Source organism: Hypanus sabinus, chromosome 10 (assembly GCF_030144855.1).
Source record: "Hypanus sabinus isolate sHypSab1 chromosome 10, sHypSab1.hap1, whole genome shotgun sequence".
Lineage (NCBI taxonomy): Eukaryota > Metazoa > Chordata > Chondrichthyes > Myliobatiformes > Dasyatidae > Hypanus > Hypanus sabinus.
The window spans coordinates 162,209,127-162,230,138 of record NC_082715.1 but is presented as its reverse complement, the minus strand read 5'-3'; the positions used below and the strand labels follow the sequence as shown (position 1 = coordinate 162,230,138).

The 21,012-nt window shown below is 45.1% G+C and overlaps 1 protein-coding gene across 1 annotated transcript in view; it reads right to left on the bottom strand.

Annotated features, from left to right (window-relative positions):
• The window catches only part of LOC132401290 (uncharacterized), an 88,536-nt gene that overhangs the window by 34,175 nt on the left and 33,349 nt on the right, over positions 1 to 21,012 (bottom strand). The window contains exons 2-8 of the mRNA XM_059983388.1: positions 20,427 to 20,476; positions 18,925 to 19,069; positions 18,048 to 18,124; positions 13,979 to 14,143; positions 9,933 to 10,071; positions 9,542 to 9,618; positions 4,866 to 5,072 (exon numbers count right to left, since the gene is read on the bottom strand). Coding sequence (XP_059839371.1) covers positions 4,866 to 5,072; positions 9,542 to 9,618; positions 9,933 to 10,071; positions 13,979 to 14,143; positions 18,048 to 18,124; positions 18,925 to 19,069; positions 20,427 to 20,475 — 859 coding nt within the window. The 5' untranslated portion in view covers position 20,476. The remainder of the gene's footprint in view (positions 1 to 4,865; positions 5,073 to 9,541; positions 9,619 to 9,932; positions 10,072 to 13,978; positions 14,144 to 18,047; positions 18,125 to 18,924; positions 19,070 to 20,426; positions 20,477 to 21,012) is intronic.

The following is a 21,012-nucleotide window of genomic DNA, read 5'->3' as shown; positions in this document are numbered from 1 at the left end:
TAGATGAATTTTTCATTTGGTAAATACCTCTTCTATTTGTACCCATCACACCTTGATACAGTTCAAGGTATTGCATCGGGCGCAGATGTCAAAGGACAAATTAACCTGTATTTTTCCTAATGTTAATCCTATTTGTGATAGATGTAATATTGAGGTGGCTACTTTAACACACATGTTCTAGTCTTCTATCAAGTTAGATAATGTTTAGAAAGAAGTCTTCAAAACTTTGTCAAAGGTTCTGAATTTGGATCTACAACTGAATTTACTCATTACAATTTTTGGGATCATTCCTTTGGAAGCAGGAGATATTCCTACTTCTGCTCAACGGATGATAGCTTTTACAACTTTATTGGCTAGGAGAGGCATTTTGCTTAAGTGGAAGGATTCTAATCCACCTACTGTTATTCACTGGCTTACCTCCATGATGTTCTGTTTATGTTTAGAGAAAATAAGTCCGACATTTGATACATCCTGTAAATCCGAGGACTCTTGGTGACCTTTTATTCAATATTTTCATATGCTCTGACTAATGGTCCTTCAAGTTACCTTTTTGTAGTTCTTGATTTGATCAGAAAGCTTTCCCTTGTTTTTTTTTATTTTCACTCTCAGTCTGAGCTGTCCAGTTCTTTTGTTTTTTGTGTTTTTTTCTATATATGTCAATCATAAGTTTCTTTATCTTTTTTCTTTTTATGGACAAGAGGAGAATCAAATACATTTCTCTTTATTATATACTATTAGATTAATACTTTGATCTTGATAGCATTTATTTTTCCTTTTATTCAAATTGTTATTGATATAGATATTATTGATAATTCACCTTGTTTATATATACATGTACTTTTTCATTTAACTAATAAAAAGATTGATAAAGACAGGATTGCCACCTGTGCCATGTGCTAGTGAGGGCAAGAATAGTAGGATCAGGCAGATGAATACGTGGCTGAGATACTGGTGCAGGGGGCAGGGCTTCAGATTCTTGGATCATCGGGATCTCTTCGGGGGGAAATTGGTCCTATGAAGTGGGACAAATATCCTGGCGGGAAGGTTTAATAGAGCTGTTAGTGAGGGTTTAAACTAATTTGGCAGGGGAATGGGAACTGGAATGATGAAGCGGAAGAGGGGGAAATGGAAATAAATCCAAGATGGTGAGTAGTAAAGATATCAGGAAGGACAGGCTGGTGATGAGGCAAATTTGCAGCCATTGGGATGAGTTGCAGTGCAATAAAGTTGAAGTGCAATCAAAGCAAAAAGTACCAAATGCAGGACTTAAGTGCACGCAGCATAGGGAACATGGTGGATGATCTAGTCGTACAGCAACAGATTGACAGGTATGATATTGTGGTCATCACTGAGACGTGGCTAAAGGATTCATGTCTCTGGCATCTGAATGTCCAATGATGCACAGTGTATCAGAAGGATAGGCAGGTCAGCAGAGGGGGTAGCATGGCTTTGTTAATAAGAAATGATATTAACTCATTAGAATGACGTGACATGGGATCAGAATGTGCAGAAAATTTATGAGTTAAGCTAAGAAATCACAGGGGTAAAAGGACCCTGATGGCTTCCGAATGCAATGATGCGGATTACAAATTACAACAGGAAATAGAAAAGGCTTGCTAGAAGGGCAGTGTTATGGTAATTGTGGGGGATTTTAACATGCAAGTGTTGGGAAAATCAAGTCGGCATCAACAGAAAGAATTCACGGAATATCAACAAGATGTCTTTTTAGAACAGCATGTTGAGCCCACTAGGGGGATCAGCTGTACTAGATTGGTATCATGTAATGAACCAGAGTTGATTAGAGAGATTGAAGTGAAGGAACCCTTAGGAGGCAGTGATCATAACATGATTGCGTTCACTGTAAATCTGCGAAAGAGTAGTCAAAATTGGATTTGTCGGTATTTCAGTGGATTAAAGGAAATTACAGTGGCATGAGAGAGGAGTTGGCCAAAGTTGACTGAAAAGGGACACTAGCGGGAAGGACGGCAGAGCAGCAGTGGCTGGAGTTTATGCGAGAAGTGGGGAAAGTGCAAGACAAATATATTCCAAAAAAAGAAGAAATTTTCGAATGGGAAAAAGGATGCAAGCATGGCTGACAAGAGAAGTTAAAGCCAGAGGGCATACAAGCAAGCAAAAATTAGTGGGAAGACAGAGGATTGGGAAGTTTTTAAAAAGCTTAAAAAAGGAAACTAAGGCAGTCATAGAGACAAAAAATGAACTATAGAAGGAAGATAGCAGATAATATCAAAGAATATACAAAAAACTTTTTCAAGTATATAAAGATTAAAAGACCATTGAGAGTAGATATAGGACTGATAGGAAATGATGCTGGATAAATTGTAATTGGAGATAAGGAGATGGCGGAGGAACTGAACAAGTATTTTGCATCAGTCTTCACTGAGGAAGACATCAACAGTATACTGGACATTGAAGGGTGTCAGGGAAGAGAAGTGTGCGCAGTCACAATTACGACAGAGAAAGTACTCAGGAAGTTGAATAGTCTAAGGGCAGATAAATCTCCTGGACCAGACAGAATGCACCCTCCTCTTCTGAAGGAAGTAGCTGTGGAGAATGGAGATTGCAGAGGCATTAACAATGATTTTTCAAAAGTCAATAGATTCTGGCATGGTTCCAGAGGACTGGAAGATTACAAACGTCACTCCGCTATTTAAGGAGGGGGCAAGGATGCAAAAAGGAAATTATAGACCTGTTAGCTTGACATCAGTGGTTGGAGTCGATTGTCAAGGATGAGATAATGGAGTACCTGGAGGCATATGACAAGGTAGGCCAAACTCAGTATGCTTTCCTTAATGGAAAGTCCCGCTCGACAAACCTATTGCAATTTTTTGAGGACCTTACAAGTAGGCTAGGCATGGGAGATGCAGTGGATGTTGTGTATTTGGATTTTCAGAAGGCCTTTGACAAGTTGCCACATACAAGGCTGCTAAACAAGAGCCCATGGAATTACAGGAAAGTTACATACGTGGATAAAGCGTTGGCTGATTGGCAGGAAACAGAGTGAGAATAAAGGGATCTCATTCTGGTTGGCTGCCGGTTACCAGTGGTGTTCCACAGGGGTCCTTGTTGGGGCCGCTTCATTTTATGTTGTATATCAACAATTTGAATTATGGAATAGATGAATTTGTGGCTAAGTTTGCTGATGATACAGAGGTAGGTGGAGGGGCCAGTAATGTTGAGGAAACAGAGTCTGCAGAGAGACTTGGATAGATTGGGAGAATGGGCAAAGTAGCAGCAAATAAATTACAATGTCAGAAAGTGTATGGCCATGCACTTTGGTGGAAGAAATAAACGGGCAGCCTATTATTTAAATGGGGAGAGAATTCAAAGTTCTGAGATGCAACGGGACTTGGGAGTCCTCGTGCAGGATACCCTTAAGGTTAACCTCCAGGCTGAGTCGGTTGTAAAGAAGGTGAACGCAATGTTGGCATTCATTTCTAGAGGAATAGAGTATAGGAACAGGGATGTGATGTTGAGGCTCTATAAGGCATTGGTAAGACCTCACTTGGAATACTGTGTGCAGTTTTGGGCTCCTTATTTAAGGAAGGGTGTGCTGACATTGGAGAGGGTTCAGAGAAGGTTCACTAGATTGATTCCGGGAATGAGAGGGTTAACATATGAGGAACTTTTGACCGCTCTTGGATGGTACTCCTTGGAGTTAAGAATGAGGGGGGACCTCATAAAAACATTTTGAAAATTGAAAGGCATGGACAGAGTGGATGTGACAAAGTTGTTTCCCATGGTGGGGGAGTCTAGTACGAGAGGACATGAGGATTGGAGGGGGCCTATTCAGAACAACGATGCAAAAAATTTTTTTTTTTAGCCAGTGGGTGGTGAAGCTGTGGAATTTGTTGCCACGGGCGGCAGTGGAGGCCAAGACATTGAGTCTATTTAAGGCAGAGACTGATAACTATATGAGTAGCCAAGGCATCAAAGGTTATGGTGAGAAGGCGCGGGCGTGGGACTAAATGGGAGAATGGATCAGCTCATGATAAATGGCAGAGCAGACTCGATGGGCCGAATGGCTGACTTCTGCTCCTTTGTCTTATGGTCTTCTGTAAATTTTGCAACAAAGCCATCTATTCCGTATCATTGATATGGGAAGGGTTACCTGCTGTCTACCCTTTCGGTACCTCCTTTATCCACCAATCTGATATTCCTGTTTCACCTCCTTTGCTCCAGGAGAACATGCCTAACCTTTCCACTCTCTCATCATAACCGAAACACTCCAACATGGTGATGTGCCATTGCATCACCCCTGCATTCTTCCCATGATCTGGGTACCAAAACTACCATGGACGTCTGACAAGGTTTTTTCAAGTTCTGTATTCTGTACCCTGAGTAATGAAGGTGTGTATCACATTTACATTCACAAATTGAGTGATTTATTATTTTTTTTCTTTCTATTTTATGTGTGGCACTGAACTGCTGCTACTAAGTTAACAAATTCCACAACATATGCTGGTGATAATAAACTTGATTCTGATACGACATGCAGAGAGCAAGAGTTCAGTGTTCACATTGGAGCTACATGAGTCACTCCACCAAAGAAAAGATGCAGTGTTAAAACTGAAGGCGCAGAATCCATGTACAAGGAAGCAATCACTTGTTTGGAAGTGTAAAGCTTAAACAGAGACTAACCTGTATAATATTGTGATCGTGTAACTTGTAAGGATCGAGCCACATGTGCAGACAATGTGCTCCATCTGACTTTAGAGCCACATACTAGGCGGTTTGCTTTAGAAGGACATATGGGGCAGGGTGCACTGCTGGTACTGATGATTCAGGACATCCCAGAATTTCCCCTCACCCGTTACACTTCTGTGTGAATGAGAACAGTGACATACCTGTGCAGTACACAGCGTGATCACTAGGTGTCGGCTTCAGCAGATACACAAAGTAGCCAATGCAATTTTTGACCTTAATATCCAGGCACGTGGTGTTGCTTTGAATTGCACCAGTTGTACTCATGCCAGATCCAGGTATGATGTTTCCATTCATCATGAAGCAAACCTTTCTCATCACCTCTCCCTCTGTCACAGTGGGATGGGAACCTGGAATAAGTTTAATTGTCATTCAACCATACATAACATAGAATAATACAGCACATTACAGGCCCTTCGGCCCACAATGTTGTGCCAACCCTCAAACCCTGCCTCACATATAACCCCCCAACCTTAAATTCCTCTATATGCCTGTCTAGTAGTCTCTTAAACTTCCCTAGTGTATCTGCCTCCACCACTGACCCAGGCAGTGCATTCCATGCACCAACTACTCCGAGTGAAAAACCTTCCTCTGATATCCCCCTTGAACTTCCCTCCCCTTACCTTAAACCCATGTCCTCTTGTACTGAGCAGTGGTGCCCTGGGGACGAGGCATTGTCTATCCACTCTATTCCTCTTAATATCTTGTATACCTCTATCATGTCTCCTCTCATCCTCCTTCTCTCAAAAGAATAAAGCCCTAGCTCCCTTAATCTTTGATCATAATCCATATCATCTAAACCAGGCAGCATCCTGGTAAATCTCCTCTGTACCCTTTCCAATGCTTCCACATCCTTCCTATAGTGAGGCGACCAGAACTGGACACAGTACTCCAAGTGTGACCTAACTAATGTTTTTTTTTAAAAAGAGCTGCATCATTATATCGTGACTCTTAAAGTCTATCCCGACTTATGAACACCCCATAAGCTTTCTTAACTACCTTATCTCCCTGTGAGGCAACTTTCAGGGATCTGTGGACATGTACCCCCAGATCCCTCTGCACCTCAACACTACCAAGTATCCTGCCATTTACTTTGTACTCTGCCTTGGAGGTTTTCCTTCCAAAGTGTACCACCTCACACTTCTCCGGGTTGAACTCCATCTGCCACTTCTCAGCCCACTTCTGCATACTATCAATCTGTCTCTGCAAGCTTCGACAATCCTCTACACTATCTACACCACCACCAAACTTTGTGTAATCTGCAAACTTGCCAACCCAACCTTCTACCCCCACATCCAGGTTGTTAATAAAAATCATGAGAAGTAGTGATCCCAGAACAGATCCTTGTGGGACATCACTAGTCACAACCCTCCAATCAGAATACCCTCTGCCTTCTGCAGGCAAGCCAATTCTGAATCCACCTGGCCGAACTTCCCTGGATCCCATGCCTTCTGACTTTCTGAATAAGCCTACTGTGTGGAAACTTGTCAAATGCCTTACTAAAATCCATGCAGATCACATCCACTGCACTACCCTCAACTATATGCCTGGTCACCTCCTCAAAGAACTCTATCAGGCTTGTTAGACACGATCTACCCTTCACAAAGCCATGCTGACTGTCCCTGATCAGATCATGATTCTCTAAATGCCCACAGATCCCATCTCTAAGAACCTTTTCCAACAACTTTCCCACCACAGATGCAAGGCTCACTGGTCTATAATTACCCGGACTATCCTTAGTATCTTTTTTGACCAAGGGACAACATTCGCCTCCCTCTAATCCTCCGGTACCATTCCTGTGGACAACGAGGACATAAGGATCCCAGCCAGAGGCTCAGCAATCTCTTCCCTCGCCTCGTGGAGCAGCCTGAGGAATATTCCGTCAGGCCCCAGGGATTTATCCATCCTAATGTATTTTAGCAACTCCAACACCTCCTGTCCCTTAATTACAACCATGCTCCAGAACATCAACCTCACTCATATTGTCCTCATCATCATCATTCCCTCTCAGTGGTGAATACCGAAGAGAAGTATTCATTGAGGACCTTGCTCACTTCCACAGCCTCCAGGACACATCTTCCCACTTTTATCTCTATTTGGTTCTACCTTCACTCCTGTCATCCTTTTGCTCTTCACATAATTGTAGAATGCCTTGGGGTTTTCCTTTACCCTATTCGCCAAGGCCTTCTCATGCCCCCTTCTTGCTCCTCTCAGCCCATCCTTAAGCTCCTTTCTTGCTACCCTATATTCCTCAATAGACCCATCTGATCCTTGCTTCCTAAACCTCATGTAACCCCTTGGGTCGCCTCAGGCTCGCTCAGCTCGTTCTCGTCTAGGGGGAGCAGCCTTCAGCCCCGCCAAACTGGGTAATCAGCTGGTGTGGATGCTGTGTGAGGTCCCCGCCTCACCCAAAAACAGACAGTACACCATATGCGATTAAATGAGTACAATTTATAAAGGTTACTATAACTAAGTGATTAATAACGATACAGTATATATGAAGAGAAAATTAAAGAAAAGGCGCCAAACTTATCAAAGTCCAAACCACTTCGTGCACAGCCGTTGGAGCTCAATTTCTGAAGTCTTCTGGCCACCATTCGATCCCCTCCGAACTCCTCGACTCGCAGCTCAGGACCCTCCGAGTGGTCAACCAAGCACATCCAGCTTCATCCCCCCCCCCTCGGAGAATCTCCCGGCCTCGGACCCCCCTTTGGGGTCCGATCCTTGCCCAGCTTAGAGCATTGCTTCCTCTCTCTCGACCCCCTCGCGCCGATCTGCCCAAAAGCCCATCAACAAAAGCTTACAGACTCAGAAGAAAGAACATTAATCCCCATTTGGTTTACAAAGGAATACCATTCTCGTTATCAGTAATTTAGCATTCCTGCTAGTTAACAAAAAGAAGAAACCTTCTTTACACTCATGTATGCTGCCTTCTTCCACCTGACTAGATTTTCCACTTCACTTGTCACCCATGGTTCCTTCACCCTACCATTCTTTATCTTCCTCACTGGGACTAATTTATCCCTAACATCCTGCAAGAGATCCTTAAACAATGACCACATGTCCATAGTACATTTCCCTGCAAAAACATCATCCCAATTCACACTTGCAAGTTCTAGCCTTATAGCCGCACAATTTGCTCTTCCCCAATTAAAAATTTTCCTGTCCGCTCTGATTCTATCCTTTTCCATGATAATGCTAAAGGCCAGGGAGCGGTGCTCACTGTCCCCCAGATGCTCACCCACTGAGAAGTCTGTGACCTGACCCGGTTTGTTACCTAATACTAGATCTGGTATGGCATTCCCCCTAGTCGGCCTGTCAACATACTGTGACAGGAATCCATCCTGGACACACTTAAACTCTGCCCCATCTAAACCCTTGGAACTAATCAGGTGCCAATCAATATTAGGGAAGTTAAAGTTACTCATTATAACAACCCTGTTATTTTTGCACCTTTCCAAAATCTGCCTCCCAATCTGCTCCTTGGTATCTCTGCTGCTACCAGGGGGCCTATAGAATACCCCCAGTAGAGTAACTGCTCCCCTCCTGTTCCTGACTTCCACCCATACTGACTCAAAAGAGGAAACTGCTACATTACCCACCCTTTCTGTAGCTGTAACAGTATCCCTGACCAGTAATGCCACCCCTCCTGCCCTTCTCCCCCGCTCTCTGTCCACTGAAATCCAGGAATATTGAGAATCCATTCCTGCCCTGGTGCCAGCCAAGTCTCTGTAATAAATAAATAGCCATGAATACAGTCAGACAAAGCAGTGTTCCTACAGGGCCAAAACACATTGTGAACAGTCATAGATAGAACAAGGCACATATAACATGTACACAGTCACACAAAATATAATACAGCCCAATGCCCCGAGCCCATGAATGTGTCAAGAGCAAAGCACCACAATTATGCAGTTGAACCCAGTCCAGCTAATCTTCCATTTAGAGACAACCGGAGGGCAGCACCGAAGTCAGCATGGCCGTCACGTCCACTGCCTGCGAAGCCTCTCTCCTGGATGCCTGCAAACTGCGGCACGATGCCTAATCCTCAATACAGCTGAGGCTACACAGCCCCACCCATTGTCGACACCACCAATAAACCTGTGAGCCAGACTTGTAGGAGATTATATTACCAATGTCCAACAGGGCCTTGTGATCATTAAGTGAAATGACCAAAACAATCACAGGCTGTTAGACTGCACACCACCATCACACACCAACTTCAACAGGCAGCTACACAGACCCCAACAAGTTCAGCTCCTCCGTGAAGCAGCAACACGCTGGTGAAGTAGACCTGTAGTACTGAAAAGTAATTCTGAATGTCCAGACAACACACTTAACATGCTGGTGGAACACAGCAGGCCAGGCAAATATTATTTTATTGTTCCACCAGCATTTTGTGTGTGTTGTTGTTTGAATTTACAGCATCTGCAGATTTCCTCGTGTTTGCTCTGAATGTCCAGTTTGTAATTGAAAAAAAAATTGTGCAAACAGCAAGAGTAAGTGGAAAGCACTGAGACCTGTAGTTCACAAAAGAGAGTCCTCAGCCAGATCAGGAACTGCTCATTTATTGCAGCCCATAGACTCAGTGTGGTCAGCAGGCAGGCCCACAGCACTGCTGCCCAGAAACACCATGAAGGTGGCCCTCCACTGCCAGGCTCAATGAGGATTCAGGGTCAGTGTGTGGTTTCAGTGACTGTCAGAAGCATCTGTCAGGTCCATGCTTAGGATGTTATGCAGAGACCAAGGTCATCAGTCTGACCCTCCTTTTTTTAAAAAAACAGGGAAGGAAATCCCTACTGTTGTGAACACAGCCTACCTCCTAACCAGCCTGGGCTCTTTCCACAACAGACACCCACCGGAAGCTCTTCTTCAGGAATCCTCCAATCGCCGGAACTGAAACAACAATTGGAGAACAGACTCCTAAACTGAGGCAACTTATTCACTGAGAGAACTGAACCCTATTCTCAGCCTGTCTGCTTTCAATCTTCCCCCAATATCAGCTCATTTCCTTTATTATTCTCTATTCCTATCTTCCTTTTTTCTCCCTCTGTCAGTCAGGCCCTGTGCAAAATGTGTCAGCTCCCTTATCCCTACAGTTGCCCGCTGTCCCATTGTGATGACCAATGATCTGGTCACCCAGCATTTTCCCTTCCCACACCCTTCAATCTCCCTTCATGCTGGGTTTGATAACATTATTCCCTCATTACCTGCTGAATCTGTACCATCCTTGTTCAAGACTTGTGTCAGACGAACATTGTCCACTCGTGCTAGGAGAATTTGTACTCCTCCAGGGCTGATCCAAGATGTTATAATTTATACATGGATCACCCAGTGCAGGGTCTGTAACTAACGGACAACGTGACGAGAATTAGTTCAAGGGTCACCTGATATCACGCAACCTCTTATATACCCAGCCCACTTCCACCATTCCCACAGGACAAGCAACAGTCCTGTTCTCCAATCGGTGAACAAATCCAAATAAATGGTGGAAACTTTGCCTCATTCCAAACCATTGCTCCATTGCACTTGGTCCACCAGGCCCACAAACTCACACCAGTGATAAACTGATGGGCAACAGAAAGAGCAACCCCAGCCATTCTCCATAGCATTGGTGTGAATGGGCATCAGATTCTCAATGGACTCAGTGTCCCTGCCACGTGACTATATAACACATCAATGCAACTGGTGTTCAAATGCTTCACGGCAACCCACCAGCCCAAGAGAAAAGTAACAATGCAGAAACAGTAAACATTGCCAGTGATGTCACCATATCCCCAGTCTCACTGAGGAACAGGTTGTGCAGTGGATGTGGACGAGATGTTTTCTGTGGTGGGGGCGTCTAGAATAGACAATAGGTGCTGAAGTAGACCATTTGGCCCTTTGAGCCTGCACCGCCATTCTGAGATCATGGCTGATCATCTACTAACAATACCCAGTTCCCACCTTGTCCCCATATCCCTCGATTCCCCTATCCATAAGATACCTATCTAGCTCCTTCTTGAAAGCATCCAGACAATTAGCCTCCACTACCTTCTGAGGCAGTGCATTCCAGACCCCCACAACTCTCTGGGAGAAGTTTTTCCTTAACTCTGTCCTAAATGACCTACCCCTTATTCTCAACCATGCCCTCTGGTACTGGACTCTCCCAGCATCTGGAACATATTTCTTGCCTCTATCTTGTCCAATCCCTTAATAAACTTATATGTTGCAATCAGATCCCCTCTCAATCTCCTTAATTCCAGCATGTACAAGAATAGAGGACACAGCCTCGGAATACAGGGAAATTCATTTAGAACTGTGATGAGGAGCAAATTCTTTAGCCAGGAAGTCGTGGATCTGTGTAATTTGGTGCTAAAGCTGGCTGTGGAGGCCAAGCGACTGGGTGTATTTAAGGCAGAGGTTGACAGATTAGTCAGAACATGAAGAAAAGATATTGGAGCTGAGAGGGAAATCGATCAGCCATGATAAAATTATGGAGTACATTTCTGTTCCTATATCTTACTGTCCTATGGTGTCCACTAGACTCAAAGAACAGCCTCTGCTTTAGCTCCAATTCTTTTTGTTCACTCTGACCATCACTTTCCACACCAGAAAACAAGAGATGCATTCAGGTTTTGTGTTCAACGTGGGAACCCTGCAGGGAACAGCCAACCTCTCCTAGTGTTAGTACACATTGGATATCAGTACTAATTTCCTGCCTCTTAATATCCATCCTTCTTTGATGTTTTCTGCTGGAGTGTTTGGTGAGTTTTAGCTGTGTTAAACACAATTCTGCAAAGCTGATGTAATTCAGCTTGATTTAAAGTTTCACAAGGTTCCAATACCTGAAGCATACAAACAAAGAAACAAACTGAAAGTGCAAAGAAACACTACGCTGTTAAGGGCAAGGTCCTTAGCATTGTTGCTGAGCAGAGAGATCTTGGGATCAAAGTTCATAACTCCTCCAAAATAGCTATCCAGGTCTATGAGGTGGTTGAGGTAGCTTATGGAAAGTTTGCTTCTATTAGTCAAGGAATTGAGTTCAAAAGTCAGGAGGTTATCTGCAAATTAATAAAACTCTATTTAGGCCACATCTGGAGTATTGCATACAGTTCTGATCGCTCCACAATAGAGAGGATGTTGAGGCTTTGTAGAGGTGGCAGAAGAGGCTTATCAAGATGCTGCCTAGTTTAGAGGGCATGTCCTATCACGAGAGGCTAGATAAATTTGTATTGTTTTCAATGGAGTTTCAAGGCTGAACGAAGATTTGATAGAGATCTATCTGAGTGGGGATGGAAGAGGAATTAACATTTCTAAACATGGATGTGGGGAGCGAGTGAAAGAGACAGCAGATTGGGACCTAGAAGAGTGATGTGAACCAGAAGGAAAGGGAAAGAGTGGAGTAAGGAAATGTTTGATGTCTTGATTGAGGGAATGGATGGTTGTGATAGGGGCCATGGAGGGGAGGGCTAGACCCTTGGTGGAGTTGATGCGAACGATGGGATATCTGGGGCCCAGGGAGGGCAAGATGAAGGAATCAATCAGGTTTAAAGTCAACAGCAGGTGTTGTGAACGTTGCTGCTTTGCTGCAGTGACAAATTGCAATACATAGTCATAAAAACTATCAATTACAGTAAGAAAATATAACAAATAAATTAAATAAGTAGCGCAAAGAGAGGTAAAAGATATAAAATACTGAGGAATTTTTCATGGGTTAAATGTCCAGTCAGAAATGTGATGCTGGAACGGACCATGCTGTTCCTGAGTGTGACTTCAACTTCAGGCTTCTGCACCTCCTCCTTAATATTAGCCACGAGAAGAGTGTCCTGAATGATGGAGGCCCTTAATGACCGATGCTACCTTTTTGATGCATCATCTTTCGAAGGTCTCCTTGATTCTGGGGAGGCTATCTGGCTAGGTTTACAACTTCCTGCAGTTCTTTTTTCCCCGATGCTGCACAGTGGCCCTTCCACACCGGATATTGATGCAACCAGTTTGATTGCTCTCCACTGTGCATCTGTAGAAATTTGTAAGTGTCCCTGGAACTCCGAAAGAAAAGATAGCTGCTGGCAGGCCTTTTTTGTAACTGCATCTATATATTGAGCCAAGGACAGATGTTCAAAGATGCTGACTCAGGACTTGAAACTGATCACCGTTCCCCTTTCGGATCCCTCGAAGGGACTGGCGTATGTTCCCTCACCTTGCCCTTCCTGAAGAGCTACAATCAATTCCTTGTTCTTAGTGGCATTGGGTGCAAGGCTGTTGCTGCAACACCAATCCACCAGCTGACCTTTCCCACTCATATACAGCCCTTTGTCACCATCCGAAATCCTGCCTTGGTGTTTCAGCTGTGCCTAGCCACACAGTCGAGGGTGTAGAGAGAGTACAGCAGTCGGCTACGCACACATCCTTCAGTTGCACCACTATTGATTGTCAGCAAGCAGATGCTATTTCAGCAAAGAGGTGACGTTAAGGAGGGGGTGACGCTGGGTCTGTGGAGAAGGAAGGGATGGTTGGGGCACGGGGCATCACTGAGACACTGAAAGAAGGGCAAGAAAGCACGGCAGGGACTTGGGGGGAGACAAAGGGCTCAGACCGGGGGAAGGGAGGAATCATTCTAGCCCAAAGCAAGAGCAGTTTTCACTTCCAGTTAGTTGAATGGGGAAGGAGCAAGTATGCATAAAGGACAAGAAGACTCCGCACGCTTTACAGATGGTGGGAGTGCCGTTAACCATCTGGTTCCCAGGCTGGAACATCTCCACGGTCCTGCTTCAGCGGCCTCAACTGTCCAGATGTGTGTTGTGCTGCTCAACGTAGTCTCAAGGCATGACCAGTGCAGACAATAAAATAGGAGGAGTGGGTGTGGGAACTGGGCAGGATTCAGTTTGTCTGTTCCAGCTCAGGTGGGGCACCTGGCCCAGACCGCATCTGTGGCTGACCATACAGTTGTAGGTGTAGAGAGAGATAGTTTGGGGAGGGAAAGACAGGAGGCAACATGTCATGCAGGGGCGGAAAGTTGCAGACCGAGAAGGAAAGTTGCAGACCGAGAAGGAAAGTTGCAGACCGAGAAGGAAAGTTGCAGACCGAGAAGGAAAGTTGCAGACCAGCATTCTGTCTCATTCTGGAGGTCAGGGAACTTGAAGTGAGCTGATCACTGATGGCCTACTGAAAAATTCAGGCCAGTTGGGCTGCTGAAAGACTTTGATGACCCAGAAGATCACTGGGCTTCACACAGAGATACCGATGTACAGAGCCAATATGACAATAAGCATACCTGTACAATACACTCTATATGAGTCCGGTGTCGGCTTCAGCTTGTACACATAGTAAGCTGTGCAGTTTTTGATCCTGATTTCCAGTTGCTTTTTGCAAGTTTGGTCAACCCAGTTGAAACAGATGATCCTGTTCACTTCACCGGCTCCCACATCGGGATGGAGACCTGGAATGAGGTTTACAAGCACTGTAAAATGAATGTGATCTCACGATGGGTTGGGGGACCCAGAATGAGGTTTACAAACACTGAACTGAACCCGCTCCCATGTCAGTATAGGGATCTGCATTGAGATCTGTAAACGCTGTGAAATGAACCCGCTCCCATGTCGGTATAGGGATCTGCACTGAGATCTGTAAACACTGAACTGAACCCGCTCCCATGTCAGTATAGGGATCTGCATTGAGATCTGTAAACACTGTGAAATGAACCCGCTCCCATGTCAGTATAGGGATCTGCACTGAGATCTGTAAACACTGTGAAATGAACCGGCTCCAATGTCAGTATAGGGATCTGCACTGAGATCTGTAAACACTGAAATTAACCCGCTCCCATGTCAGTATAGGGATCTGCATTGAGATCTGTAAACACTGTGAAATGAACCCGCTCCCATGTCAGTATAGGGATCTGCACTGAGATCTGTAAACACTGTGAAATGAACCGGCTCCCATGTCGGTATGGGGATCTGCATTGAGATCTGTAAACACTGAAATGAACCGGCTCCAATGTCAGTATAGGGATCTGCACTGAGATCTGTAAACACTGAAATGAACCGGCTCCCATGTCAGTATAGGGATCTGCACTGAGATCTGTAAACACTGAAATGAACCGGCTCCAATGTCAGTATAGGGATCTGCACTGAGATCTGTAAACACTGAAATTAACCCGCTCCCATGTCAGTATAGGGATCTGCACTGAGATCTGTAAACACTGTGAAATGAACCGGCTCCCATGTCAGTATAGGGATCTGCATTGAGATCTGTAAACACTGTGAAATGAACCCGCTCCCATGTCAGTATAGGGATCTGCACTGAGATCTGTAAACACTGTGAAATGAACCGGCTCCCATGTCAGTATAAGGATCTGCACTGAGATCTGTAAACACAGTGAAATGAACCGGCTCCCATGTCAGTATAGGGATCTGCACTGAGATCTGTAAACACTGTGAAATGAACCGGCTCCCATGTCAGTATAGGGATCTGCATTGAGATCTGTAAACACTGTGAAATGAACCGGCTCCCATGTCGGTATGGGGATCTGCACTGAGATCTGTAAACACTGAAATGAACCGGCTCCCATGTCAGTATAGGGATCTGCATTGAGATCTGTAAACACTGAAATGAACCGGCTCCCATGTCGGTATAGGGATCTGCACTGAGATCTGTAAACACTGAAATGAACCCGCTCCCATGTCGGTATAGGGATCTGCATTGAGATCTGTAAACACTGAAATGAACCGGCTCCCATGTCAGTATAGGGATCTGCACTGAGATCTGTAAACACTGTGAAATGAACCGGCTCCCATGTCGGTATAGGGATCTGCATTGAGATCTGTAAACACTGTGAAATGAACCGGCTCCCATGTCAGTATAGGGATCTGCACTGAGATCTGTAAACACTGAAATGAACCGGCTCCCATGTCGGTATAGGGATCTGCACTGAGATCTGTAAACACTGAAATGAACCGGCTCCAATGTCAGTATAGGGATCTGCACTGAGATCTGTAAACACTGAAATTAACCCGCTCCCATGTCAGTATAGGGATCTGCACTGAGATCTGTAAACACTGTGAAATGAACCGGCTCCCATGTCAGTATAGGGATCTGCATTGAGATCTGTAAACACTGTGAAATGAACCGGCTCCCATGTCAGTATAGGGATCTGCATTGAGATCTGTAAACACTGAAATGAACCGGCTCCCATGTCGGTATAGGGATCTGCACTGAGATCTGTAAACACTGTGAAATGAACCGGCTCCCAGGTCAGTATAGGGATCTGCATTGAGATCTGTAAACACTGAAATGAACCGGCTCCCATGTCGGTATAGGGATCTGCACTGAGATCTGTAAACACTGTGAAATGAACCGGCTCCCATGTCAGTATAGGGATCTGCATTGAGATCTGTAAACACTGAAATGAACCGGCTCCCATGTCGGTATAGGGATCTGCACTGAGATCTGTAAACACTGTGAAATGAACCCGCTCCCATGTCAGTATAGGGATCTGCATTGAGATCTGTAAACACTGAAATGAACCGGCTCCCATGTCGGTATGGGGATCTGCACTGAGATCTGTAAACACTGTGAAATGAACCGGCTCCCATGTCGGTATAGGGATCTGCACTGAGATCTGTAAACACTGTGAAATGAACCGGCTCCAATGTCAGTATAGGGATCTGCACTGAGATCTGTAAACACTGTGAAATGAACCCGCTCCAATGTCAGTATAGGGATCTGCATTGAGATCTGTAAACACTGTGAAATGAACCCGCTCCAATGTCAGTATAGGGATCTGCACTGAGATCTGTAAACACTGAAATGAACCCGCTCCAATGTCAGTATAGGGATCTGCATTGAGATCTGTAAACACTGTGCATTGAACCCACTCCCATGTCGGTATAGGGATCTGCATTGAGATCTGTAAACACTGTGCATTGAACCCACTCCCACAGTACAGCAGGGAATAAGAATCAGTACCTACCAAAGCAGGGTGATTCACAACCCATAGCCTGGTCCAGCCTCAGTCAAAATTAACAGCCTCCACGCCACGACCCAGAAACCCTGAGGTCACTTCATGCTGGTAATGTGTGAGGGACAGGGGGTCCACAGAGTCCTTGGGTAATGGTGGGTCCACGGCATAGAAGAGTTTGCGACTCTTGTTCTACAGGTTCATGGGATCATAGACTGGAAACACCAGTTCTGTTGCTGATGTACTTTAATATCTGATGAAGCCTCGGCTCAGCAGCTGAACTGCCATTAATCAGCTCAATGCCATCAACTTCCAGGGATATTAAAAAAAAATTATAGGCATAGAAAATGCCCAGAACCTATTATAATGAATAATTATACAGGAGCTAATCACGTGCTGTTTGACCTGCTGCAGAGCTGTTCAAAGACATTTTCTCCTCCTCTTGCTGAAGGCAATGATTACGCTGAATGATCTACTCCAGGGGTTTGGGAATTCTGGAGAAGTGGAATTATTAAAAGGAGGTGATAAGTTTGTGAAAGGTCAGAGAATGGAGTTGTGTGGGGAACTGTCACATAATTAGAATAATATGCCTTATTTTAGGTTTACAGTATCTGCAGTTTTTTAAATTTAAATTTGCTGTAACATTCTGACTGATTAAATCTTCCAGTCATTCACATGCTCATGGACATGTGCCACATCTCTTAGACTCAAGAGCTAAAGTCATTCCCATTAGTTCTAATATACAAAATACTATCAATACACTTGCAATTAATAGCTCCATGAGGACCACAAACCTGCTGTGGCTTGTCTGCTGGCATACCTCAATCACCCAGAGAGCATCTTTGGCTAGAGTCAGGGCTTTATGGTTTGGCTGTTGGTAGGGTCACCCATGCCTGAGAGGTCAAAGGGCAGAGGCCGGATTAAGCTGATCCACTGGTCGTTCAGGTACAGGAGAAGAGCTCGGAGCTAACAAGCCTGCAAAGCAGAATCCTACATGTGATGTGATGGAGAGCCTTCATTGCGGCCCTGAACACCAGCGGCGTGACGGGCAAAAAAGAACTCTTAACCAAAGAAGCACCTCGGGAATTGGTGCTAGATTTCAACTGTAAGAGGCTCAGTCAGCTGATCCACAGCACAACTGCCAGAATAGTGCTTGCTGCAAACCCGCCCCTCGCCTGGACTCCATGAACATCTATGAGTGGAGTGCACACTGAGTGAAGACTGAAGAAGCCCCTCAGTGAGCCCATATCTCTGTTGCTGCTTACCCTACTGCAGCCAACTAAAGCCCCGACTCCAGCCAACATAGCTCTCCTGGTCACAAGAGGCTGAGATTCTAAATCCTGCCTGACTCAATAATAACTGTGATAATGTCTTGTAAACCTACCCTTTAACCAGCCTGGGACCCATGCAGAGCAGTGAAAGAACGGAACCGTAGTCTCAGGAATCTTGACATTGCCATGTCTGAAACAAAGGTTAGAGAATCAGTCCCAGACCAGGAACTCTGGTCTATTATATCCACTCACTGTCCAGCTCTGATCAGATCACAGGAAACTCCGTTTGTCCTCTGCCCCTTCCAAATTCTTGTGTGAATAACCATTTCCTCACAGATGAATCTGGGAGTTTCCTCTTCTCTGTACCCTCACCCTGGTCCCCCAAAGAAGTGACATCTGTCCCTTCCCTGTATGACTCATTCTAAAACATCTTATCCACACTGATGTACATGCTAAATAGCAGAAGGAAACAATTCAGCCCATCAGGTTCAGACTGATCCCTTGGGGAGTGATCCTTTCTGCACCATTCATGACCTCTTCTACCCAAAAATACCTACCAAACACACCTGACTTCAATTACATCTTTTTTTAAATTATTGTGTGCCATGTCGTATGTCATGGCCGATTATGGTTTGTCCATGATTGTTATTCACAATTGTTTCGGGAGAAGTGGTTTGCCATTGCCTTCTCTGGGCAGTGTCTTTATAAGATGCTGACCCCAGCCATCATCAATACTCTTCGAAGAGTCCCTGTCTGGTATCAGTGGTCGCAAAACCGGGACTTGTGATATGCACCAACTCCCCATACGACCATCCACAACCTGATCCTCCGGCTTCATGCGTCCCGTTTCCTTAGGCTGGGGAATTTAAAGGGCAATTTACATCGCTGGTTCACACTTGGGTTATGGAAGCAGCCAGGAAGATGATGGAAAATTCACTGACAGCATCCCATTAGGATGTAACTGGAAACCCAGGAGCTGCTGAACCTCACCTGCTAAATCTGTACCATCCTTCTGTAAGGTGTCCATCATCCATCCACCGACCACTGCACCGAGTTTTAGAGCAATCCGTGCTCCTCCAGGGCTGATCCAGGATGGTGTGATTTCCACACGGATCACCAGTGGCGAGGTCTGCAACTGAGGGACAGAAAGATGACCTACTTCCATCTAGTATTCACTGGTCATTCAGCCTTTGCTAACCCCCACGCAACTCCCCAGATCCATGGACACCAATCACCTGAGATTTACCCTCCAGCCAGGAAGAGCGTAAATCAGATGGGCAATTCCTCCGTCTCCAAGGTCAGTCTCAGAAGTCTCCCAGGTTATATTCAGGAGGAATAAAGACCATACCAGCATGCCTGCTCCACTCCCAGTGGAAAAATCACATCAATTTCATTCCCCTCTCCTTATTACCCTTCAGCTCCACAACTTGCTCATCAAAGCACATTTGCTTCCTATTCCCAACTGCCTACAGTTTGGGGTAATTTATAATGATCAATTATCCAACCATTCCTACAAGCCTTTGTAATGTGGGAGGAAAGTTGAGAACCAGGAAGAAACTACATGGTCATGCAGACAACATGTCTTTCTTGGGGGAATTAGGAAAGTACAGGTAGATAAATACCAAAGGTGAAATAATATTCTAAAGGGAAGTTGAGGCAGCCGTGGCTGATAAGGGAGGTTAAAGGGAGCATAAAAACAACAGAGAGAGCATATAATTGAGCAAATATTAGTGGGATATTTAAGAATTTGGAAATTTGAAGGATCAAATATTTAAAAGCATTTTATTTCCTCAAACTATGCCCAGGATCGCTGGTACCTCTCTTCCCCAGGCTTCTCCCTCGGCCAGTGGGTCTGGTACTGTCACTGATCTGGCTCCAGTCACACCTCTGCCCCACCATGACATTCGCCTCTGTGACATCACCCAGCTCCGCCTTTCCCTCAGTCCATCTCAGTCACACCTTCAGCCATCTTGCAGTCCCGCCCTCTTCTCCACACAAACTCTGATGGTTGTGCCTGAAATTGTCCAATGCCCCTTTTCCCACCATCCCCATGTTCACCAGTCTGTTTGAGTAACAAAAACCCAACTTTGCTTTCACATCCAACATAGCCTCACCACTTCATCCCAGGGTAATACCCTTCGACCTCAACACTCACTCCAGACCCAGCCTCTCGGAGTGTCATCATTGCATTGCCAGCCATGCCTTCTCCTCAGTCTTCAAGCCTGAAATTCTCTGCTAAAAGATTTCTGCCTCCCCATCTCGCTCCACTCCCTAATGTCGATTTACCGAACCGGGTATCTGGATGTTTCTGATCACCAACTTTAATGCCGCATGTTCCACTATCAAATTGGATTTATAATGTTCCCCATATCCTTCAAAACATTTCCCCATTAATTACAGGCTGCCTCTGCTCAGCTACAGAAACAATAAATAACATCTACTTCCTCTTACTGTACACAGCACGCAGTTTTTCCCTGCAAGACATTACTCACCCAGAGAACCCAGGATCAGCAGCAAAACCCTCAGTTCAGCCGGTATCATCCTGGAAATGAACGACTGGAATTAACTCAGTGAGATATGACACACTGGGGCTGAGGGCAAAGTGTAAATACCGATGGGAACTGAGGATCAAAATGGTTTTCCATCTATAGTGGGATAGATACCTCCGTCCCTCACTGATCCCCACAGGCAGAGGTGGATCTCCTTTTCTCCTTCGTTGAGACCCTATGACAAAGGTGAGATCTCTTTCACTGAGACCCCACAGTAAGAGGTTTCGTCTCCTGTTCTCCCTCACTGGGAACCCATGGACAGGGTCGAAATCTCCCTCATTGAGACCCGAGACAAAGGTGAGGAACTGCTTCCTGAAACCTCACAGATGGATGAGACAGATGAGATCCATCAGCTTTAATTTACTTACGCTCTCTCTTCTCCCACCCCCACACACTGTCCCTGTGCAACACACACATATGCAAAGAGCACAAGCCAAATTTCAGGTTCTAGCAGGTTTGGGGATGTCTACTCACGTGTGACTCCCGATGAGGTGTGGGTGTGAGACTGGAGGGAGATGGGACCACCCAC